We start from the raw sequence: 25,458 nt of genomic DNA, 5'->3' as shown, positions 1-25,458 counted from the left end.
TTTCTACTCACTTGTCACACAGATTTGGATCTGACGACTGACTCAATTTATGTAGAATATCTACTATTCCCATGTCTCGTAGTTTATCTTGGCGTTCTTGTGAACCTACAGCAATAAATTCCATTCTTAGAAACATCACTGAAAATAAATGTATGCAGAACGGAGGAAAGGACTGACAGCAGAAAATAGCTTAAGGAGAGGGGTATGGAGCACAGCTCAGCTAAAACACAGCCATGGAAAACTCCCTCAGCTGTGGCAACTTTGAAACAGCTCTGGTTTCTTCTTTTGTATTTTAGCAAACATGTGTTTGAAGAAAAAAAATATTCAAAGGAAAAATCCCAAACAAATTTTATCTTAATGCAAGCAATTGAAGTCAAGCTTCTTTAATCTCATCTTTCTGATGTGAACACAGAGAACACTTAAGTGGAGGTGTATTTTTAATTCTAAGCTGTAGCACTGTGAGCTGAAAACCATTTGGAGCATAACTGTCACTGCTGAGTAAAATTCTGTGATCTGAGAGAGGTGGAATAGGTTCCATAGTAGAAAGAAAAAACAGCCTAACAGCACCAATTTCTTCATTAGAAAGCAGCACGGTCAATTCGAAGAACTCTAAATCACCCACCTAATAAAGTCCTCCCCCCAGCCCCACCACTCCTCAAAGCACACCACCTCCCATCCACCCTTCTCCTGCCATTCCTTCCAGCTATGCACTGCTGCTTCAATTTGCCCTCTCCATCCCCTGTAACAAAACCACTTTTCTGTTCCGTGGTGCAGCATCGTTCAGTTCCCTCCCAGCTACCTTCCACTACAGGCACAGGTTACAACTCTTTTTCCCCATTCCACCCAGTTCCACCCACAAGTCCTTCTACTGGTTTCAGACTCCCACTGCCCAACTCATTCAAGTCTGGGAAAAAAAATCTTTCCAACAAGGCCTTTTTCTAATCCATTGCCATCTATCCTCCCTAGTGATGATTTTCTACTATCCCCTTGCTAGGATTCTTTCATTCCAACTGTTTTCACATTTTGCAGAAATGCTGCAGGTGGAATCCATGTGACACTCATCAGCTCCTCTTCATTGACAACATCCTCCTCCCTTCCTGCCCCAGAACAGCTCTCTACGTTTTCTTCTATGTCACGAGCACACTCACTTCTCCCATATTATACCTAAAATGATGTCTCCCTTTATGCTTTGGATTCCAATGCACTGCACACTGCAAATAATCACTAGTATGTAACACTAGCCTTTTGATCAGGGTAGTAACTTGTCTATGCATTAATAATGAGGCTTTCTTACCTTCTTCTTCATTCCATATGAGATTAGATATACAGAACATGGCAGCAAGCTGAAGTTTAGCATTTGAATGACTCTAAACACAGAAAGAAGAGTATTCAAATTTAGAAGAAGAGATTGAGAATTTCTCACACTTAATTTTTGGCATTCATCCTGTAACAAATAAGGTAGAAGTTGGGACAAATTCTGTATCTATAACTTGTCTGAAAGATAACACCACAAGATGCTTCAGTAGCTGTTAGTCAGTTCCTCTTGAATACTTAGTAAGAGATCTACAGGATACCCCTTTTTCAAGATCATTACACATTTTCCAAGTAGAATTGTTCAAGGTATTGCTTAAGTTAGCATAACATTATTATGGGAAATAACACTGGATCTTCATTTTAATCTGCCACACAGAGCTGCACAGCATGATTTCTTGAACACAACTGGGTAGAAAAGAGCTAAGTGCGTGACAGTGACTAACTATTGACATGAATAAATGCTTAAGTGTCATCTTTAATTCTGGCAAAAGATCAAAATAAAACACTGAAGAGAAATTCCCCCATACCATATAGTATTTGATTTTCTGCAGAATGTCATCATTGGTCATAATCAGCTCTTTTGCTGTTGTTCCATCTGCTATATTGGCAAGTATACATAACGTCTGAAAGAGAGAAAAACTGTTAAGATAATTGGCTGCAGATCACATCCCATGATTTATACAGCTTTCTTGACAGCTTTGAACTTGTAACAAACAATTATTTTAATTAGTTTTAATATCTTTAATCTGGAATTTCCAGCTTGCTTACATTTCACCAGTGCCAAAGTTGTAACAACTGAGGCTGAACAGTACTTCCAAAAAAACAGTTTTTGGCATTCTAAAATATCAAGCAACATCCATTAATTCATTTCAGTAAAATTTAAGTCTCTTATGGAAATACACAGTATGTTACTGGATGGAAAGTCAAGGAGTCTATTCTGTATCAGCAACAAGGAAAGAAAGCATCCACATAGCTCTTCAGGTCAGGAAAAACAGAAATCTGTCTGCTGATCCCTCAGAGAAATATATTCTTTCCACAAATTCAAATCACACATCTTATCTGCAGAGGAAACTTGAGTAAACTACTAATGCACCTGCTTATGTCTTGCAAATTAGAAAAGCCATCTTACAAAATAACCTCGAAGCTACTAAGTCCACAGCAAAGTGCACAAGGCATTAAGACTTGTTAAGGCAGCTTCCCTGGTGCTCAGGAAGCACAGGGGGATGCCCTGCAAATTCTTCCCCTCAGAGCTGTGTAAGAACTCAGCTGTGTTTTCTGTCTAAGTGACTGCAGTGGGGCTCTGGAGAATGGGCAGAACACGTGTGATGCCTTAGTGTAAGCTGCATTCACGTTAGCAGTTGCAGACATCTATTATTTCCCAAAGCTGCTGATGACACACTAACAAGGCAGTCAGTGACAAGCACCATCCTACCAGAAATGTGGTGTTGTGGTATGGTGGTGTGTGTAAGAGTTCTGAAACAAAAACATGCTGCTCATGCCATCGCAGAGCTAAGTGAGGTGCTCTGTATACTAAGGCCCCAAAACCTAAGGCCTGCATTCAGCTCTCGTGCAGCAGCCTTCTTCCAGGAGGTGCACTTTCTCCAAAGTAATCCTCAGAGGCTTGGCAAGCAAAATCATCCTCTATTGCAATAAAGGCCACTTGACTTACTAGAGCGTTATGAAAAACTGTTTAGAAAGAAACAACTGCTTAACCCTCAGCTGTTTCACAACCATGGTTTCACCAAACTTGCTACACTTTTTGTGTGTGTGCATGGGTTGGTATCCTTTTAATTTTGCACTTTAAATGGCCACAAAAGACCCCTTTACCTTCAGTCCACTCTGCACTGAGCGGAGATTTAGATCACTCTGGATTTAGCAATTAAAGGCATTTGCCATGCTGCCCACAACCAATATCCATTCTAAGCCAAAGGAATCCTCTGCAACCTCCCACAGCTTCTCAATGCCCCCATTACTCACCACCACATGTCCTGTACGAGGAAGACAGTTAGAGAAAGCCCTGCTTCTGCCTCACCTCTCGTAGATGTTAATTAGCCAAATTCCTCTTACTTTTGCTGTGGCAGCAAGTACCCCTTTAAGCTGGCACCCTTATGCTGTTCTACAACCAGAGACGCTTTTCCTTGTTGTACATATCTCTCAATTTCCCTTTACTTGTGTATATTTTTATTCTTCTAGCTGCAATTTTTCAGAGCATGCCCCTCCTGATCTCATCTTGGGCTACACCAGCATGCTCTTCTCCCTGCTGCTGTCTCCTCTGCTGTGACCACTGCTGGTTCCCACAGCCCTCAGGAACAGCTGAGCTGCCACAACTCCCAGCAGAACATGTTCTACTGCCAGCAAAGCAGGCAAAGACACTATTCTTTATATCTGACTGTTCCAACAGCTGCTATAGGAGCAAATAACCATGACACTTTTCCCAGCATGAAACACTGGCTTCTTTCTCTTCCCATGTCCCTGCTGTCCCCTTTCAGCCATGCCACTGTCTTAGATTTAATTCTTTTGCTCTCATGTATGGAGTTCTCCTACTTAAAAAATCTAAAAAGCATTCTGAATTCAATTCAAAGACATCTGTAATAACTCAGTGAAGAGGAATGTTCTTGTAGGTACTAATGTTATTAAATGGACAGGTCTCAGTAAAATAGCCACAGCACATCATAATCCTCATGAAAAATAACACAATGAGAACAGGAAGCATTTTAGGTTAATTAAATTGTACTCTACCATGATAACTTGGAACAAAAAAAAGGATACCTGCTCTTTGACTTCTATATTGTGCTCCCCTTCCAAAATGAGGGTCACTGCTTGCATGATTTGCTTCCCATGAGTGCTCATTATATGGTCTATGTGCTGCCAAAACAAAGAAATATAGTTAAGAGCAATTTTCCAGAAACAGAGGTGGCATTCCTGCATTAATTACTTCAAGTAAAGAGTAGCAACATTGCACAAAGTTCCTAGCTCATAGCAAGGTCTCCCAAAACCCAAACCAGCAGAAACACGTGGCAATATTCCTCATCATTTGAACCCTGATCTTGTTTGAGATAGCATGATACAAACCTTGGTTTTGATTTCACTGAAATCTGTAGAAAAAAAAAAAACACCCTGGTTTCCTATTTGGCCACAGTCTGAAGACTAAAACCTTGCTGGATACAAGCTCTCAGTTTGATGCTGCAGTTACAAAGAACCACCTTTTCTCCTCTGATAACAGAAGGATATCAAAGAGGACTAAAGAGGTGTGATTTTTTTTTCACCTGGAACTTTTGCTACACCTAATGGAACACTGCAACCAGGTTTGATATCCTCATTAAAAAAAAAAAAACCTAAAGGATTCAGAAAGATAAGATGCATAAATTACTTATATATAGGAAAACTGTCTGAGGTTAGAGACTTACAGGTAACAAGGTCATATAATTAAGGACTAAAAACACCTGTACAAGAATATAAGTGGTCATGAGTAACAGAAAAAAATGTGAAACTAAATCTCCTGGATGCACTGATAGCAAAACTCAGGAGTGACAGTTGACAGCCATCAGAGATGAAAAGTGCATAGCACACACTGCAATTTCTTGATCTGGAACCTCTTAGTGATAGAGACTCTTGTAGGACTTCTTAAAATAGCTAGCACTGAAACTTGATCCAAAAGCTTCTGGATGAGTTACCTGGGAGTGAGTTTGGGCACAGAATGAGAACAGCTCATTCTGGTTCTAGAGTGCTACAGACAGTAGGTGAAGCTGGGACAGCATCAGGCAAATAGCACCAGAAAATAATGAGACTTTGCTGTCAGAGCTCAGGGTGAATTTAATGAATGGTGGGTGCTCTTCTCACATGAAAATTTTCACATTAAGAGAATGCAAATACTCTATGAAGCTTATTGAGATTCAGTGAGTACAAATATCAGAAGACACTGCAGTGACCTTTTTATAGTACAAACACAATATGTGATAAATGCACAGTAGAGGCTCTGTGGTATTTTTTTCCCCACAAAAATGCTGGCTTGACAAACATGTTTTGCTCTGTTCATGTTTGCTACCTGTTTTGCCTCTGCTCTTCACAGGGGATTACCCCTTTCTTTTCCGCCACCAATATCTCTTTCTCCCTGACAAAAACAATTCATGGGCTTACATTTTCAAACCATTTTATTTCTGTGTGTAAAATGAGCATTTTTTTTTTTTAAGTACACAGTCCCAGAGTCAAATTCAGTAAGACTGTACTCACAATATAGTTTGGTAAGAATAGAAATATTTCAGGTGTCTAGAAGAAAAAACATAAGGTATCCTTAATACAAAGCTCCTCTCCACACGTGAACTCACGAGTACTGTCCTGGAGAAGTTTCACTGAAAGACTGTTAGGAAAATATTGTGGGAAGCTAAATGTAATGGAATTGATGATTAAATACAACTGTCTAGTTCTGCAATCGATAACAGCTACCAAGTTTCAGTGGACGTACAGAATTCCTTCCAATTCTTTCTGATGCTGGTTTGAACTTTTGCTTACAGATACCTTGGATAAATGCAAAGCAGAGCCCTCTGTTTTAGCAATGTGTCAAACAGAAATCAATCACAAAAACATTTTGCATTCTCAGTCAAAATCTTTGTTTTGTCAAAAAAAAAAAAAAGCAATGATTAATTTGTATTGTCTGCACGTTTGATCAGAAGGAGGTTGGTTTGCAGCTCTACTTACTGGGCGTGTAGACAGAAGATTCCTGAGCAGTCCCAAAGTTTTCATCAGAACATTTACATCGGAATCAGAAAGTAACTGGAATAGCTGCTCTGTGCTCAGACCTCGTAAGATGTCTGATTTGATCTTCTGTTCAGCTTGAAATGCCATATTCTGAAAAAGATTTTTTTATAAACTCTAAGCTTGAGTTTTTACTTTTAGTAGGCTATTTTACCTGCATGCATATATACATACATATATATATATATATCGTTGCTAAATTAATCCTGAAATTGTTATGATTTATTAATAACTATAAATTCCCCATTAGAACGAATTTATAGTTATGCAGTAAATTAATATCCACACAGTTTTATGGCTGATTTTTCAGACCTGGCTGTTACCTGCTTTTATTTGCCCCATCACCTATTGACACTGCTCAAACATTTGCCTCAATGATCCAACAACCAGACTGGTATGTGAATGAAAGGTTTTTATTTATCTCTAACTGCACAAGTATTCCAGGCTTTCTTTCTTCAAATGGACAGAATGAATAAACAGATTTCACTTATTGTTATTTTCAGGAACAACTCACAAGTTCTTTAAGTCACATTAACAAACTGCTTAAGAAGTGCAATTGCAAGCAGTATTCCACCATATTTTACTCACCATTAAAGCCCAAATGCCATTCACTCGCAAGGCAAGATTTTCACTTTGTGTTAAACTACATAAAAGTTCTATGGCTCCTGATTCCAAGATAGGCTAAAATGAACAAGTTGGGGAAAAAAAACAACAAGCCTTTTAGAACAGTACTCTGAATAATTGCACATACAGTAAATAATTTTTTTTAAAAAAAGGACTTGCTTAAATCTCACTCTTCAGACTCTGACATGACAAACTGACCAAGCCATACCCCGTGTTCATGAGCACTAAAAGGAAGGTTTCTATGAAGGCAGGGAATTCTTTGCTCAAGAGAGTGGGGGGGCCCTGCCACTGCTACCCACAGAAGTGTGGACACCCCATCCCCAGGGGTGCTCAGGGCCAGGCTGGATGGGGCCCTGGGCAGCCTGAGCTGGGGGGGCAGCCAGCCCACAGCAGGGAGTTTGGAACTGGATGGGCTTTAAGATCCCTTCCAACCCAAGTCTGTAACAGACAGCAGTTCGTGCTGAAGTTCACCTGGTCCCAGGTGCTCATACACTGTAGTGAGCTGCTGAGGAACCAGGATTGCTCTGTGGCCTTGGCAGCTGATTGGCTCACAAAGAATCCTCCATAGGCACGAGAGATAGGAGACCATCCAAAATTTTTTATTTTTCTGACTCAGCTCTTTTGCAGAGAAGAATACAAACCCCACAGCTTTAAGTGCCTGATAAAATTATCAGTCATGCAATTTTGAAAATACAACGTAGAAAAAATCAGTTGGTTTATAGATGTTTTCAAATCTAACATTTCTGAAAACACTTTTCATTTTGCATAAGCAATATTTTGTTCTGGCAATGATACTTTTACGTGAACCATGTGTCCTGATATTTCAATCCAATTAGCAGTTCAGTATTTCAATCCAATTGCAAGCACAAACGCTGAGATGGCTGTGACTTGCAGTTTGAACAAGAAAAAGGTCAGTGAAATACTGGTGGTGGTGTTATCATCTTCTGTCTCTCAGACATGACTGAAAACATCAGGATCAATTGATCAAAACAAGGAAATCTAACTGCCCCACAGAAGCCCACACACAAATCTTGAAAATGCTTTCAGTAATCTAGAAGTGTTTCTGACACGGGCAATGGCTCCATTTTACTGAGTATGGATATGTATGCATGATTTGTGTGAAACACAGATGTGCTGCAGAACTCGCAGCAGATGCCCCCTATCTTGCAGTCAACAAAAAGAAAAATCTCTTAATTGAGCTATGTCAGTGTTTTCATGACAGTAATTCTGTAAGTCATATCGCCAACTGAAGTTTGTTTTCTTGGTGCTCATGAGGTTTTTTCAAACAATTGTTATTTTATAAGTAAAAAAAATTCACATCTACATTTCTTTTCCCTGCAGAGACTATGTTTAACTATTCAACAATATTTAACTGTCACAGCACTTTCAGCAGGGTTACCTTTTATTAACTAGCAACCAGTGATTTCAGTCTGCCTAACACTACAAGTCTGCGACAATGAACACACAGTTGCTACCCACCACAATACACTTACACTTACTGAACCACTCCACAGGGCAGCTTTTATCCAGAAACAATGAGAGGTAACATACAAACACTAACCTCTTTGCTTGGGGAGAATTCTAGAAGAAGATTGCATAGTGTAGAAGATGCTACTACCAGAATTTCATTTGGAGCATTCTGTAAAACCTGTTGTGAAGGGGAGAATATTGAATCTCAGTCAATTAGAAGAAGGCAGGGATCACTGCGAAATGAAATACCTGTAATTACACTGCACTTTGTTATGCTATACATTTGGAGAGGCTTTTGTGCTTGTACTGCAGAGTCAGGCAGTGCTCATTCAGCTCAGTGAGGGTTTAGTTGTTTTGCCACATGACAAGTTGGAGCAATACAAAGTTGTTTCACACAAGTCAGATCTGAGAGCTTTCATGCGGGTTTTGAAAGAAATCAATGGGAACAAAGCCCTATTCTGCAAAGCATGGATGTAATTCTGCTCGATGGCCATTCTTTCAGGGCACAGGCTGCAATCTGTAGAACACCTCTGTACCATGCTTTACAAAAAAAAAAAGGAGGAAGCTCCTGAAGTCTCCTCAAAGCTTCTGTACCTTGAGGAAAGCACAATACAATACAGCAAATTTCCTCATACTTGTCCTTTTGGGAAGGTGAGAAACCTCAAACAAGTTAAACTCTGTTAGGCTTGCCAGGATCTCAGGTGGGACCCACACATCATTCTTAAGCAGAACATCCCCCTAGTGTGGTCTGGAAGAGATCAGCAAGGTAAGGAAAATGCAACTGTTCTTCCAGCAAGGAAAGGAGAATGGGTGAGGGTGGTCTGTACCAAAGTCTATTTCAGAGCAGCAAGTAAAAATTAACAATTACTGCACTTAACAGAGTTTTGCACAAAAGTGCATTTACACATGCCCTATTGATGTAAACCTTCCTCTGCAATACATATATATTATATATGTATTAATCTCTTCCCTATGTATGCTAGGGAAGAGAGAAGAAACTTACATAGTTTAGACTGAAAATAAATTTATCTTTATTTAAAAATTAGTTTTCACTTAAGAATAATTCCTGCCAGTTCAGAATGAACACACAGAAGTTCCTGACTTCAGCTTATTTAACAAAAATCCCAATGAGCAGCAACCAGCAGCTGTGTCTTCAAAGTTTTTTCAGATGGCCCCCAACTCTGAACTAGTTTCACTTCTTCAAGCATTTTAGTTGCACCTTTCTAGATGTTTTGATGTCTACAGGTTGGGACTTCTGAAACCTCTTAGATATTCAGACCATTCCCTCCAAGCCCTTTCAGATGACAACCATGAGGATTATGCCATAGTGATAGCACAGGACTTGCATGGCCAAATCTCTCTTGAATTCCTAGTCAAGACAAACTAATTAACCCATGGATTATCATCACAACCCACAAACGCTTCTCAATAATCAGTGTTTAATGTGTAACAGGTACAGTATTGTATATCTTGTCAGAAAATAATTACTCCAACATTTCTGTCATGAAACAGTAGTAAAAAGCAGACTCATACTTTAGGGCTTCGAATTCGCACAAGCCTCATAGAAGGCCAGTAAGATCACCAGCAACTCCATTCTGTATAGACCACAATTTCTGAGAGTTAGAACATAAACAGATCAGAGAAAGTCAGTGAGACTTTATGCAGGCCTGAGTAGCATGTCCAACAGGCATCCTTCTTGTACAAAATCATCCAAACCACCAGAAATAGCTGAAGGATCTCCTGATCTTTTACTTCCTTACAGTATTTTGACTGAAGCTTGAAGACAGTCAGGCCATGTAACTGCTTCATTATCATGTTCATCAGTTCCACTCCACTGATGAAGCTTTCTCTGGCCTGGCTATTCTACTTCTGAATAGAGAGTCAGATTAATTTCAGGCAGTTCTCTCTGTGACTCTCATGGGTGTCTATATTGCCTAGGCCTTCAGCCTTCTTGCAGAATTGGTTCATTCCCCACTTTCAGGAGCTAAAAAATAACACTAAGAAACCTGCCTACTTATCTGCACTTACTGACGATCACACTACAGGTGAGAAACAATAGATGCATTTTGATGTATTTTAATCTTGTGGATAATTTTATTTTTTTTAAGTCTTAAGAAGTCTGCTGAGTTCTTCAGCTTCAATGTTAGTATTTGCAATGAGGTCTAGAAGATGGAGAACTACAAAAGAAGACAGATCTAAATTCTTATAGACCAAGTCTGAGCTGTTCCATCCTGTCTGTGCCAAAAACTAAAGGACATACAGTCCTAGTGTCTTCCAAGACAAAATATTGGGGATAATTTAACTTTATTAATTGATGACACACACAAAAGAAGACGAAACAATAGCAAAGCACAGACTGCAGCACCTGCTCAGCTTTTTGTTTAAGACTCATAGAAGGTGGTCATGGAATTTGATTTCTAGGTCGTATATTCTATGATTCCACAGTAATACACACAAATTAAACATTTAACTCTCCTCCATGCTGTTATAACCAAGTAGAAAACTTGAGTGGCTGCAACTTGACTTTCCTTACCTTCATTAAAGGTTTCCATACAGCATGATCCTGAAAACTTGTCCTGAGCTGCTGAACAGAACGGGACAAGCTGTGCAAACATCTAAAACAGAAAAGAAACATTCATTGTGAAAAAAGTACACACAGAAGTATACTTATGCTTCTACACATACACACACATTGCTTTTGCACATAATAATACAGCCTAGAATGTGGTGACTAATAGCCTGCAAATAGCAAAAGAGAATACTGTGCTAGTCCAGGATAACTTTTTCCCCCTAACAACTTTTCCAACAGTAGACTTCAGATTAACTTCAGCTCTTGAAAAACTGAAGATCTAGCAAGTGCAACATCAGACTTTGACAAAAAAAAATTGTTTGTATGAATCAAAAAAGCATCCTACCTGACTGCAGCTAATCGCACCTTGATACTAGATTCAGATAAGCCATTAACAATACGGTCCATCATATTTTCAGTTTCAATGATCTAGAGCAAAAAGTAATCAATATTATATGAATAAAATAATATGAACATTTATGGGGTTGGGTTTTTGTTTTGTTCTTTTCTTTCCTGTCTGCAATATTTTAAACATCACATACAAACACTACCTAAAAATGGCAAGCCATTTTAGAGTCCCAGATAAAGTGGAACAAAGTGTGCATCTGTATATGATTTAGAAGAAAACTATACCTTGTTCCACTGATGCTTTCAAAATGTCTTGAACAATCATGAAGAAAAAAATATATATATACTATATAATGTATTACTCAACGTCACATTAAAATGGAAAACAGCATTTGTGAGTGCACACAATATATACAAGCTATGGATTAGAGACATGATGTAAAGCCATCTGTAAAAGATAGTTACTCATCTCCCATATTTAGACATGGCCAGCACAAGCATTTAAAACTAGGATAAAAGGGAGTTAATACCATGGTGAAAGATGGCATTTATATAATAAATCAACTCTGACATGCTCACACCCATCACTCACTAAGACAATTCTTTGAAATTAAGAGGAGGGATCCTTGCTAACTAAAGAGATTAATCCTGCAAAATAAGAGAAATCTATGGGTTTGAACTGAATCTCCAGTAGGGATTGCTGTTACAGGACAAGAGGAAATGGTTTCAAACTAAAAAAGGAGAGATTTAGATTGGATATAAGGAAGAAGTTTTTTACAATCCTTGGAGACACCCGAGGTCAGGCTGGACGGTCTGAGCACCTGATGGAGCTGTAGGTGTCCCTGTCCACTGCAGGGGAGTTGTTCTGGATGGCCTTTAAGGGTTCCTTCCAACTCAAACGATTCTATGACTGTGAATTCTGGTGATTCTGAATGGCTCCCCACTGAAAAAGGCTTCCTGCTTGTTATCTTTTCAAATGAAATGTTTTCTCACTTCCTACCTGCCCAAGTAAATAAACTCAAAATTTAGCAAGTGAATAAACTCCAAAATCTCCTGCCTCTTGCGCCTGCTATTTAGTTTGATTTAGCAACTCCACAATAAATTTCAAATTCTTAACTACACTACTCCTATCTTCCTATCTTTTCTTTGTTGTTTGAATAGAATTCGTTTTCCTTCATAGCAAACACTCCAATGGCACAAACCCCTTGGTCACTTCAGAATCATGGAACCAACTGTGACTTGGTTTCACAATATGATTAGATGTTCTAGGGTTTGTTTCGAGGCAAACATTTGTTTTCTAATAGAAGTGAATTTTGTTCCTCCAAATGCAAGTTTCAGAAATGCTTAAAGACCCACGTGCCACAACAACATCCCTGCATGGCCTGAACAGTTGGATTGATAATCTTCATAGGTCCCTTCCTACTAAGCTATTCCATCCTATTCTGAGTAGCAAGGACCACAGCATGTTGAAAGACTTTATTTTGAAAATCTAGTTCATCGCTGTGAAAAATCTGCATAAACAAACTTTATCTTCTGTTTTGTTACTGAAAAGACAAATTTTCTTCAAATCCCACTCAAGGAAAGTACACCGTAAAAGTCTACATCAACGTAACAGAAAGCAAGCCTTCACATTTCAACTTAGACCGAAATAAAGACAGAGGTAGAAGGAGCAAAACACATCTCCCAGTTCTTGCACTGTCCTTCACCTCTTGCCCTGCCTGATTGCTAACATTTTTGCTCACCTTTTTTCGAATATCTTCATCGTTTGCTCCAAGAGAAGCATACAGCTTGAAAGCAGCCTGGCGCAGTTCATGGGCATGCTTCAAGTCATGGTCAAGCTATTTAAACAAAGCACAGATATCAAACACAGACACTAAAGATTACAGGTGGTATTTCCTTACTTGTTGTAAACTAGTAGCTGCTTCCTGGGGTTTTGTCTACCACACACAGAGCAGCCAGGAATACAAATGACCTGCTGTATCATCAGCTGATGGCCACACAATAATTTAGGAATACAGTTAATGTCACTGCTGAGTTACAGATAAGGCAACTTAAATAATATCTGCTTACAACAATTTGAGGCCAGAACACTTCTCAGATGTTACTGCTCTATCCAGACCATATTAAGGCAAAAAGTAGTCTTATTTACCCACAAAAACTTACAGGAACAAGCCAGGAGAAGTGGAAAAAAATGGGACAGAATCGAAAGTTTTATCAACAGAACTGAAGCTCATCCCTATAAAACAGGACCTAGAGCTTAAGGAAAGTGTTCATTTCCAACTCCTGTCATAAAGGCAACACAGCAAAGTGCTAACTGTCTAGATGTTTCTGGAAGGTAACAACACAGGTGCCTGGCAGGTGAATTAGGATGATGCACCACAGGGATACATGACTCACAACAGGAAAAACTGTGCTGGGGGTATGATAATCAAGTGGGATCACTAGCTTTAGGGTAATGTGGCATTCAAGCTCCTGCAAGGTGTGAGCAAGGCAAGAAGCAGAGTACATACAAAGCCTTGACTTCAGGAAAGCAGACCTGGATGTGCAAATGGAGAACACCCTGGTTCTCAGCCAGGAGAAGAGAAGGTGGAGCAGAGATACAAAGCAGCCTTCATCTCAAGGAGGTTATAAAGAACATGAAGCTGGACTCCTTATGAACGTCCACAGAAAGAGGAGAGTCATTAATCAGACTGAAATAAATGACGTTCTAACTGGATGTGAGAAAAAATATCTACTGAGAAGTTGTTTAATCACCACCATTAGCAGTTTTCAACAGCCAACTAGACAAACCCTTAATGTCCTTTCCAACCTCAGCTGCTCTATGACTGACAGCCTTCCAAACTCGGTACCAAAGGGTTCCACACAACAAAGCAAAATTTTTAAGACTACTCAAAAAGCCAGAAAAATGATAGTATTAAGCAGCAAGCTACTGGTATAAAAGAACAGTCAAGAATTAAGCTGCATGAATAATTCTTTCTGGTACAGATCTATTACAGCAGAATGTACTATTTCAAATATTTTAACAATGATAAGTAATCTGTTCTGCAAAGTCCACACTCATCTGGTTTTTACCTTTTTGGGGTGTCAATCAAAGCAATTCCTCCTTCCTCTCCAAATAAGCACCCTGCCCTTCCAGATTACTATTTTTAGAGACTTTCTGAACACTTAAAGCAATGTCATACTATCTGTAATTGCTCCACTCACGTTCAGAACCTCTGCCATGTTTTTGATGCTACGGCCAATGTTCATTACACCCCAGTCAACTGCTAATCTTCCTTCTGCTTCTTTAAATTTAAGGTGCAACCAACACTTCTTTTAATGTTTAGTTTGCATTTTTACATCTACTTCAAAGGAGCTCTATATGCAGTTCAATCCCATGAAAGCCTGAGAGGTGTGTCTACCTCTTGAGACAGTTTCAGATTAAAACAAAGGCTCTGTAATCCAGGTCTTTTGGGTACTTTCTAAAGACTCAGTGAGAGAAAAAGGGAACTGACAAATTATACTTCCCATAAGGAACATCAAGAAGAATTTTGCTTCTGAGACTGACTGATGTACTAGTGCTTTGGAAAGCGTATACAAAGCTGGAAACAGAACAGCACCTAAAACACCTATGAAAATAAGCCTCCAAGGCATACTGGATCACTGTTTATCCAACCTCTAGCAAGTGCAGATAACATCTGGAGATAATGTGAAATGATACAGGACATCCAGGTTTTCCTGCTTAAAAGAACCATCTCTGAACTTGCTATTTTCCACAATTTGACCTATGAATTGAAACCAGCTCTACCATGTGGACTGCTACCTCTTGTGAAGATGAAATGCAGTGGCTCCTGAAGGTAAGCCTTGTAAACTCTGCAAATGAGGAACGTGACAGATGGCCTACTCCAGTACTTCACTGCTACATTTGGAAAATGTCATGAAACTCCTATGACAAAGCCACATTAAACTATCCAGAAACCATCTTCCTGTGTTCCACAAAGAACAGCTGCATCCTTCTTACAAGATGCAGAGCCCAAATATATACAAAATTCTTTGTCTGGATATTATAGGCTCCAGAAAAAACAGCTAATGAGCAAAGACTTGAGAAGAACACACATTAGGGTCATGACTGGACCTCTGGCCATCTTTCCACTGAAGAACTCAGACATAAGAGTGAATTAAATAGAATAAACATCTTGAGCCTATTTGTTATTGTTTTTCAAAGGTTCAGAAGGGGAACATACCCTTTTGATATCAGTGATTGCACTCACTGAGCTGGGATACTTGAAGTAATCAGCAAGCATGACAATGAGGTGGTCAGTAATGCTGGCAATTCTCTGGAGCTCCACATCTGTTTCAATCAAATAGGCCAGAGTCTCTGCTCCTTCTACTCGCTCCTCCAGCAGTCTCTCCTTGCTACACATTCGAACCAAACATGGCAGAGTCTGATGAGTTTAAAAAGAATAAAAATAAAATACATTGTTTGGAACAGCTACGTTCATAAAAAAACTCAAACAGCTATCCTAGAGCAATTCTCAATAATGTTATTTAGATAGGTACCCTTTGACAGAAAGAATCTTAAGGACTACAGAGAAATTGTTCAGGCATTACTGAGTATACATTAGGTTACTTTCAACCAAGTTCTCATGAAGAGTCTTATGTTTAGATGAGAAGTCACCATTGACACTGGTAATACTGGAAAGCACTGCAATGTGGATATCTGATTAAAAAGATGGAAGTGATGGAAATTTGACTGCCAACATGTGGATTTTCATCTGTAATTACCCTGAATGGTAGATACTAAATTACCACTAACAAAAATTGCAGATGTGCCAAGCCCTACTGCAGTGAACACTGAAATATTTTTCTTGCTGCAGTACCTTATAAAGAAACTGCCCTTTTCCCAGAATTACCATAACACTGGACTTAGGGACAGCTCTTGACACTGTGACAGCTCTCCCTACCCTAACCCAATTATGAAGCACTGATGTTCAGATAAATTTACAAACCTGTGAAATTTGAGAAATAGTCTGATTTTGACAGGCTCCTTTTATACATTGTACACTCTGACCACAGTGTTCTGAAACTAGATAACCGAAATACATAACAGTGCCTTCTTCATACACAGACATCAAGGTTGAAATGTTTCCAGGTTACTTACAAACAGTTACTTAAATCATCACAAACTTCAAAGTGCTGTGTGTCAAACTTTAGAATATTTATTGCTGGTTAAGGACCTTTCAGTATGACTCTTTATTTAAAAATTCTTAAGAGACATATTGCTATAAATCTTTAAAGGCAATTAGGGAACTGTCCTTTGCTTGTTTTTTAATAAATATCATTAGAACTTGGTGCTTTGAATCTTCAATATAGCAGATTTGGTGCTACTTTTTATGCTAAACAAATAAAAACAGGAATAGATCCTCATAAAAAATATTGTTTTAAACAGAATTGACTAACTAGCTCACCTTAAGAATGATGCAAGAATCATCTGTCCGTATTGCTCCAGCTCTGCACATGGAAGTAAGGCTGTAAAAACATAATAAAACATACATTCACCTATCAATGGTTTTTAGCACGTCTGATGCTGCAGAACAACCAGCTGCACTAATGTTATACTGTTATTTCCATACATTTCAGCTTACCAAAGTTGAGCATGTGACCAAATTACAACACACTTCAAGATTTATAGCACAGAACACCCTGTAGGAGCACTGACCAATACGTACACCACACAGGTCAAAAAAAGGACTAACCAAAAAGCTTGACTGATGCACAAATCTCTTACATTAACAAAACAGAGTTAGCTATCTTCATTAAGATATAACAGCAATACGCACAGATCTGTCCCATACTGCCCACAGCACTGGCAAGGACTTGAAACAATAAGGAGAGGGTCAACAGAGGGTTGAGAGCCTGACAGCTTAAGTCATAGAATCACCAAAGCTGGAAAAGACATCACAGAATCACTGAATTGTAGGGGTTGGAAGAGACCTCCAGAGATCACTGAGTCCAACCCCCCTGTCAGAGCAGCTCCCTAGCCCAGGTTGCTCAGGCCAAGACCATCCGTCCAACTGTCCATCTACCACCAATATTTCACACTAAACATGTTCTTCAGTACAACATTCAGATGTTTCTTAAGTGCCTCCAGGGTCAGTGACTCCACCCTGGGCAGCCTAGTCTCTCAGAGAAGTAGTATTTCCTAACATCCAACCTGAATCTCCCCTGGTACAATGTGAGGCCATTCCCTCTAGTGCTATCACCAGTTACATGAGAGAAGAGGCCAACCCCCACCTCACAACAACCTCCCTTCAGGTAGTTGTACACATCACTAATGTCACCCCTAAGCTTCCTCCAGACCAACCCATCCCAGTTTCCTCAGCTGCTCCTCCTATGTCTTGTGCTTGACCCCTCAGAGCTTCACTGCCCTTCTGTAAACACACTCCAGGGCCTCCATGTCTTCGTGTAGAAAGGGGCCCAAAACTGAATACAGTTCTCAAGGTGCAGCCCCACCAGTGCTGAGTACAGAGGGATGATCACTTTCTGATACAAGCTATTTCTGATACAAGCCAGGGTACCATTGGCCTTCTTGGCCATGCTGGTGGCTCATATTCAGTCAAGTGTCAACCAATACCCCCAGGTCCATTTCCTCTACACAGTCTTCCAGCCCCTCTGCCCCAAGCCTATAGCATTGCCTGGGGTTGTTGTGGCCAAAGTGCAGGGCCTAGCTCTTGGTCCTGCTGAACTTCATCCCATTGGCCTCAGCTCAGTGATTCAGCCTGTCCAGTTAGCTCTGTAAGGCCATGCTGCTCCCAGGCAGATTGACACTTCCTGCCAACTTGGTGCCATCTGCAGAAACGTTCTAGCTTGACATTAGTTTAGGAGACTCAATGCCTCAGTCAAGTATCCTGTTTTAGCTTTCAGACTAAGCTATTGTAACTGGCTTTTAGCACGTTGCAACTGTGAGGTTAAAAAAAACCCTGCAATTTGGTGATGGTGACTTAAAACTAACATTTCAATTCCCAGTTGGGCTGGTTGAAAATGTACATAGGGTCAATCATAATTGCTCAGTGATAATATGCCAACCTTCATCACACCATGTTTCACTGTATTCCTATGATTTTTAAAAGTGCCTAGAGTTCCTTCACCTTTAGTAACATCACTGAAGCCTACCAATGAGAGACATAAATAAAAAGACATTGATTATGAGATTTTAGCTATTATGTTTCTGAAGTGAGAAGATATGACTCGATAGCACAGAGATTATTTTAAAAACTTTACTCCCCAATCTTTGCATCTTACAGCTGGAAATACTAATTTTCACGTCTGAACAATTAGGAGAAGAACACAGTCTTGCAGCTGCCATTAATTCCTATTAGGTACTATTTGCAGGACAAACTGGCTCAACTTCAAACACAAAGTTAAAGTACTTCAGATAAAATAGGGTTGGCTTAGATGGAAGCAATTAGGCTAATTTCAGTAGAAAAGGTTACTGTTCTGCTTGTAGGTGTAAATCACTCCTCCAAGAGGATTACTGTTGCTCCCTCTTTGCCAAAATTGCTGCCCAAATGAAGGATACTTCTTCCACTTCAATAAAGTGGTATTAACCCAGATCTTCCAGGTTTACTTCAATAGTTGAAAAGCAATGGAAGCTTCCTAAGATGTCTCTGTATACGAGCCTAGATTAAAACACATTCAGCAAAAGGCTTCAGAAATTCACAAAAATAACACTACTTCTGCATCCTCCCAATCCAAAGCAAATCAGTAAAGAATACCTACACACCTGAGAGCATTCATCCCAGAATAAGAAAAGTATCCAAAGCCAGAACAGATTTTTAACTGCAACTTCTTTTCATCACTAATCAACACCCTCATATCTTGAGATCAGTAAAAAGAAAAATAATTCATTTCTCATATTTAGTTTTTTAACCCTAATTCTCTGTCTTCCCTGAAATGTCAAAGAAACACAAATCAATCACAACAGACTTCCTCTACAACACAGTTCATTTACCTTGCCTTCTTCAGTACCTGAAGACGACCAGTAAAACCAGATTTGAGAGAAGAGAAAGTGGGAGACACCCAGTCTAACCTCCCACCACAGAGTGGGATAACCTTCCTAAAACAATCCTCCCCAAACATATACTTATTTATAATTGCTTCAATGAGTGGGTTAAGTTACCATAACCTGGCAACATGACAAAACAGACCATCCTACCTACCTACCCCCCTGTTCCTCAGCCAGAAACTCAAGCCTTTGCACTGACAAGTGTCAGTGAAACTATTTTGGTGAACAGAATTGCTCATTGCTGTAGGCCAAAAATAAGCCATCAAAATCTAGAATAGCTGTAAATGGAAAGAAAGGAGATCAAATCAAACAGTACATCAATGACCAAACTCTCAAATTATGTTTTAGTCGGTGATAGTGACAAATTTCTTTAACCACCTGAAGTCATTTATTCCATCTCATCAACACAACAGAAGGAAGAGGGTCTTAAGCAGAGTTAGTTCCCAGCTTATGGAGTGAGAAACCCTAGTGTTAATGTTACAGAACTTGAACACATTTTATTACAAGGTAGAAAGTCATTATGAACATGAACATACAGGAATTTGCCCACATCAGAAGGGAAAGTTTGATTTGAACTATAAAATAAATTAATAACTAATTCTGCTGTATGGATACATGAAGTTTAAAAAATAATCTATATTTAATTAAATCACTTGAGAAGAGGGACAAGCTTTGCTCTCCTCTTGTTTTAGGAGAGAGCATACTGTTCTCAATATACCAGTCATAGCCTCCAAACTCCCTGGAAAGTGGTGTAACAAGGACATTATTCTGTAATGCATGACCATGTTTCAGTATTATACTTTGAAAGGAAAAACTACTGATCATAACATATTTAACATAAAACTTACCAAATTAAAGCTACTTGTGAAAACTGCAGTTCAACTTAAGAAAACAGAGTTTTTTTTCCTGTTTAGGCTCAAGAAACAGTGAAAGTTATGCTGTGAAGACTATTAGGTGATAACAATATTTCAAGTATTTAGGTAGTACAAATAACATCCATGATTATCCCTACCTAAAGTTTTATTTCCTTTACTTGCAGCAAGGAAAAAAAAAAACAAAAGAACTATTAAACTGCACACTGCTTCATTCCCATCCCTGATGAAAATTACCATTTGGCTGATGTGAGCTGCATTTCAATAGGCTTGTCCCTTTGTAACATCTTCACAAAGATCTGCGGCAACAGTTCTCCGTCAACCGACACTGCAAGCGATGAAAGAGAACTCAAAGTAATATTAATTCAATCAGTCAATAAGGTAAGTGCCAAGCAAGCAACAGTTGCATTATACTTACCATTTACTAGAGTCATTGATACCTGTGGGTTTTCAAAGGCTAGAACAGAGAAGCATTTCAAGGCTTGCATTCGAACCTGTGTGAAAAAACAATAAATACGAAGCGTACATGTAAATGCTAACTTAAAAGTAATACTGGACTGGACTGATGTACAAGCTAGCAGAAATAACTCTGTATTATTGGTAAGAAATTCAGATGGATAAAAAGCAGATAAAACATCTAATTCACAGTTTATCTCCTGTGACCTCCCCTGCTTGAATTACCCCTCCAGACTGCACATTGTGAACTATTTTGAAAGACACAAGCAAGGCCTGGCATGTGGGAACCAGACAATCAGAAACACTCGTTTCATTTGTGGTTTCTCACAAACGTGCAATCAACAACAAAGAACAGATGTATCATAAATCTTGTACTTACTCTTTTGAGGATTCATAAGTACCCAAGGGAATGAGAAACACATGCCACTGTATCAGTAGTTTTTAAAGTTGAGCTTAATAAAATGCCTAAAGAGATCATCTAGTCAAACTGATTTTAAACTAGTCTTAAAACAGATACATACTGTAAGTTTTTCTGCTATTACATAACTTCAGTTTTCACCTGTACACTAATGGTTCACAGCTCTCCATGCTGGCTCGCAGAATTGTTTAGGTTGGAAGAGATCTCTGGATATCATCTGGTTCAACTTCATTAATCAACTAGGGCCACCCAGAGCTGGCTGTTCAGTACAATGTCCAGATGGCTTCTGAGTATTTCCAAGGAAGGAAGCAAGCTCCCTGGGTAACCTAAAATCTGAAACTGTATTTTGGATCATCAAACCTTCACAGCTGCCTAGTCAAGTTAGCCTGTGACTTCCTTATAACCTCTTTTTTGAGGCAAGGAAAATCACTACTGTGCAACCTGGGCTGGGAGCTGCTTTGGCAGGGGGTTGGACTCGATGATCTCTGGAGGTCCCTTCCAACCCCTACAATTCTGTGATTCTGTGTGATTACCATCTTTCCAAACAAAGAATCTAATTTAGTTCACACAGACTTTTGACATTATTCTCTACAGTTCTATGTACGTAAATTTTGGCCATGTATTTCTACATTTTTGTTACAACTTTCTTAGTGTGACCATAGAACAAAGAAGCAAGATTTCAACCTAAAAATCCCTGTCACTAAGAAAAGCATTTGTGACTGTTGCGAGTTAGGTTTAAGTCCATCCTACCTTCCTCAAAAAGTTCTAGAGGGTAGACAACAACTGCAAAGACTACCGAGCTACTATGCATTCATAATATATCATTACAGCCAAGGTAAGACACAATTAATAGCAGTGAAGATTTAGTCAGGAGTAATGGATTGCAGAAATGGATACGTGGCTTCAGAACAGAAGCTTTATTTGACAATGCTTCTGTTTACTTAACAGATTATTTAATTAATACAGTGCATGCTTCAAAGCAAGAAGAAGCAGAGATTGTACATCAAAAAGCACTGAGAAGAGTCAAACCCACAGCTGAAGTGCTGTATTCAAGAAGGAACAGCAGGCCTTAAAGGTGGGAACCCTTGGTGTCCGTTCCAATAAGAACAAGTGAAGTTCACCTGGAAGTTAATCATTTTACGTGATACTGCTGTACTAAGATTTTAAAATCACTGCAATGGCTGCTTTCTTTACTAGCACTCTTTTCTTAAAAGCAACTAGTTCAGCAGTTACGTAAGAAACAGAATGCCAGAATTTGGAAACAATACACAAGCAGGGACTTGAAAAAATCATCTGTATTGCACTGTAAAAGCTGTAGACCTTTTGTGTTAGGCATCTCGTTAGTGTTCATCCCACTCATCACTCCCTGTCCATCAATGGGGAAGATGCTCACACCATCTACTGCCTAAGGGGCAAGTTCAGTACCATTCTTATTTTGATTTTTTTTCTTATGTTTGCCAAGTGACAGTTCTCCTTCGGATCAATGAATGCTGGATCTGCCTCTAAGTAATGGTGCCCTACATTTACAGAGCATTCCAAAACAATAGGTCTCATATAGACAGAAAAGCCATGACAGGTAAAAACAATCATTATTCCAGAATTATTATTACACATAATAACAGTTTTAGTTCATACATGCACACGTAGTTTTTATCGTGATCACTGGGGTCCCTTTCATAAGCTTACATAAAGCACTGAATAATTTTAATGTCTTACTTTGTAGGAGGTGGAGACTAACAGATGTGCGATATTCTGAACTGCTCCATGGTTAAACAAGATTGTCTGGTGATCTGGACCCTACAAAGAAAAATATAAAATGTAATTCATTTATTTATTTTTAAGGAACACGTAGAAGATTTCTATTACCTCAGTTCTTATTATTTTTGTATTCAAAGGTAGATTTACTAGCACCTATTTTGTAATCAGTTGGCACAGACAGACTGCTTGTGTTTCTATTTTTCATATTGGAAAGAAGAGAAAGCTCCCGATTTTCTTCACAAATCATATAAAAAATCTCCAGTCACTGATATCTTTCTAATGGGTAATATTAAACATTTTCAATGACTCTAACCTCAGAAGAAACTGAACTAAGTTTAAAACTGTTTCCAGACAGATTGTGACAGTGCTTTGGGAACAGATTCACAATTTCCTCCTACAAATTATTTTAGTTTCAAACATACTCAGCCACAAATTTAGACTGCCATCACCCATTTCTTGACTTTAAGATCCAAGTCAACAATGGCCAATAATCAATATTTTCCCCTGAATTTAAAAAGCATTTGGAATTAAACACAAGTACTGAATTCTGCAGTAGAAAGGGACCAGAAAGTCTGTAGCATGACAAGACTCAATGAGGTCAAAGAAACCAAGAAACGCCCAAGGGGCCTGCAACTCCCAGAAGTCTCCTGGGAGACATGCAAACACCTCTTCAGAAGTAGAGTCATGACTCTAGCCAGCTCTGCATTAAACACGGGCCTTGTGCAATTTACATTCAGATTTTGGAGTACCACACCATTAATCATACCTTGATGCATTTTCTTGACTACTCTGCAAATGAAGAAAGCATCTTCACTCAATTTTTTGTTCAAACCCAGCTGAGTTTATGGGTGTATCTATATACCATAGCAAGCATAAGTGACACTACATTTTCACATTTGAGATTCAGCTGAAATCAGACTCTTTTTATATTCAAAAGAACATTTTTAGAACATCCCTTACTCTAAGAAAAAAAGCATGACTATTACTTATAGAAGTAAGCTATCTGGTGCTTTAAGAGATGCTTCAGCTGCTACTGCCACCAAGAGCTTTCTATCAAAAAAAAAAAAAAGCAATTAAAATAGCATGGTTGAAGTAGGAAAACAACTTACATTGGCACACAGAAGTGGCTGAGGCAATGATTTAAAGCCGCAGCTATGCCAGTGTTGAAGCTGAAGAACAGACATTGAAATATGTGAAAAATATGAATGAACTTAGAAGTTAAAAAAATCATATTGACCTAGATTGTTCCAGTATTTCATGGGCATTAGTGATTTTTTTCAGTGAGGTGCAGATGCTGAAATCTGTATTTATTGCTGCAGAAGCTGACGTACATGAAAGCATCCGATCTGTACACGCTGTATTTGCACCCACCAGTTCTGCCTGTCCAATGCACACTCAGGCTGAGTACTAACTGAAATAAAGACAGCTTCAAATACACAAGTGAAATCTTCAGATGACAGTGTATCATTCCTTTCTCATTCCAAGCATCTCAGACACCAATTTAATAACAGGGCCTTTTGACTTTGCTTCTCTCTGGATATCCTATCAGAGTTCCAGGAGGCAGTTCTATTTAAGGAATCTGAAACCCCCTTTCAGTGGAGTTGAAACTAGAGGATCTATAAGGTCCCTTCCAATCCAAGCCATTCTATTCTGCAATCTTCTTTCCCCAGATGTGATTGAGAGATGCAATATTTCAGAGAGAAATCATATTTCTTGCACTATTTTCTATCAAAATTCTCATTTTCCAGAAAGCAATAGGACAGAACAGGCTAACAATTCACTCCATAACAAAATTTTAGAAGCAGATGTGGAAATGCAAATGTACCTTGGTTTGGGGATGCAGCACCAGGCCTAGGATCACATAAGAAAACATTCTCAGAATGGGCTCAGGAAGAAACTGCCCTGATTACAGGCTTTATCCTGGACCACTCCTGGACACCAGAATTTAATTTTCAATCCAGTGGTGAATGTATTACTTATGCAGAAATACCACCACATTCAAAAATAACTTTCCAACACTATCTTTTCAAGCTATTTATACAACTGCTTGTTTCCAAATGTATATCTTTCTAATGTGACCATTAAAATAGTGAAGCTTACCTACTCACGTCACTTTCTCTGGAAAGAAATCAACTGTGATAGACAGAACCTTTAAAAGTAAGTTTTGACTTGCACTGTGTTATGACCTGAATGTAATCCAATTTCAGTCTACTTGGTTTTGATTATATGTTGATAGAGTCGTAGTTATGTATGCTGAAAACTGTATCATCTTCCCCTGCAAACCAACCCTTCCCTTTGCTTAGGATGGCTCTTTTCCAGAGTCAACATGTTCCACTGCTAAATTTTAACTCCAAAAATGCAGTGAAAAGCAATAAAAGCATGAACTTGAAGCAGAAAACAATAGCACCATGCTAGGAACTTGAATTAAGGACTTCCTAGCTAAGGAGAACAGGTCTGAGCTTTTCCAGTGAAATCTGAGCAGGCAAGAAAGAAGGAATCTGAACAGCACAACCAAACACAACTCTGATCAGGAAGAGAGAGGATGGAGCACAAGATCTAAGCAGAGAGGAGTATGCAGAAACAAGGAGGACAGGAGCTGTGATATGTCATCATTTAACTAAGTCTTAGTTTAAATATGTCATCATTTAGCATCTATTAATACGAGGAAAAAATTATAAACACCAATACTTACACTAATATGCTAAGGCTTACCAAAATTACAAACCTTATAGAAACTTACTTATCCAGGAAAACAACTCAGGCATGTTTCTTTTATAGGCTAGGAGATAAAGTCCTCATTTACAAATAATATACCAAGACTTTCAGAAGTATT

The 25,458-nt window shown here is 38.9% G+C and overlaps 1 protein-coding gene across 3 annotated transcripts in view; it reads right to left on the bottom strand.

The window, feature by feature from the left end:
• ARMC8 (armadillo repeat containing 8) overlaps window positions 1-25,458 on the bottom strand; it is a 57,474-nt gene that overhangs the window by 3,016 nt on the left and 29,000 nt on the right. For 2 of the 3 annotated variants that reach the window (XM_065748483.1, XM_065748486.1), the window contains 16 exons: window positions 23,735-23,794; window positions 22,584-22,664; window positions 20,412-20,487; window positions 20,231-20,321; window positions 16,525-16,585; window positions 15,301-15,501; window positions 12,820-12,915; window positions 11,076-11,158; window positions 10,694-10,775; window positions 8,252-8,338; window positions 6,655-6,747; window positions 6,010-6,159; window positions 4,084-4,179; window positions 1,842-1,937; window positions 1,295-1,367; window positions 12-105 (listed from right to left, as the gene is read on the bottom strand). In XM_065748483.1, the coding sequence (XP_065604555.1) occupies window positions 12-105; window positions 1,295-1,367; window positions 1,842-1,937; window positions 4,084-4,179; window positions 6,010-6,159; window positions 6,655-6,747; window positions 8,252-8,338; window positions 10,694-10,775; window positions 11,076-11,158; window positions 12,820-12,915; window positions 15,301-15,501; window positions 16,525-16,585; window positions 20,231-20,321; window positions 20,412-20,487; window positions 22,584-22,664; window positions 23,735-23,794 (1,520 nt within the window). The remainder of the gene's footprint in view (window positions 1-11; window positions 106-1,294; window positions 1,368-1,841; window positions 1,938-4,083; window positions 4,180-6,009; window positions 6,160-6,654; window positions 6,748-8,251; window positions 8,339-10,693; window positions 10,776-11,075; window positions 11,159-12,819; window positions 12,916-15,300; window positions 15,502-16,524; window positions 16,586-20,230; window positions 20,322-20,411; window positions 20,488-22,583; window positions 22,665-23,734; window positions 23,795-25,458) is intronic. The other variant, XM_065748484.1, reaches the window with a different exon arrangement.

Source organism: Cyrtonyx montezumae, unplaced genomic scaffold, assembly GCF_038088225.1.
Source record: "Cyrtonyx montezumae isolate F1298 unplaced genomic scaffold, pur_monq_1.0 scaffold_5, whole genome shotgun sequence".
In the NCBI taxonomy this organism is placed as follows: Eukaryota; Metazoa; Chordata; class Aves; order Galliformes; family Odontophoridae; genus Cyrtonyx; species Cyrtonyx montezumae.
The sequence above is the reverse complement of the archived record's forward strand: the minus strand, read 5'-3'. Positions and strand labels throughout refer to the sequence as shown.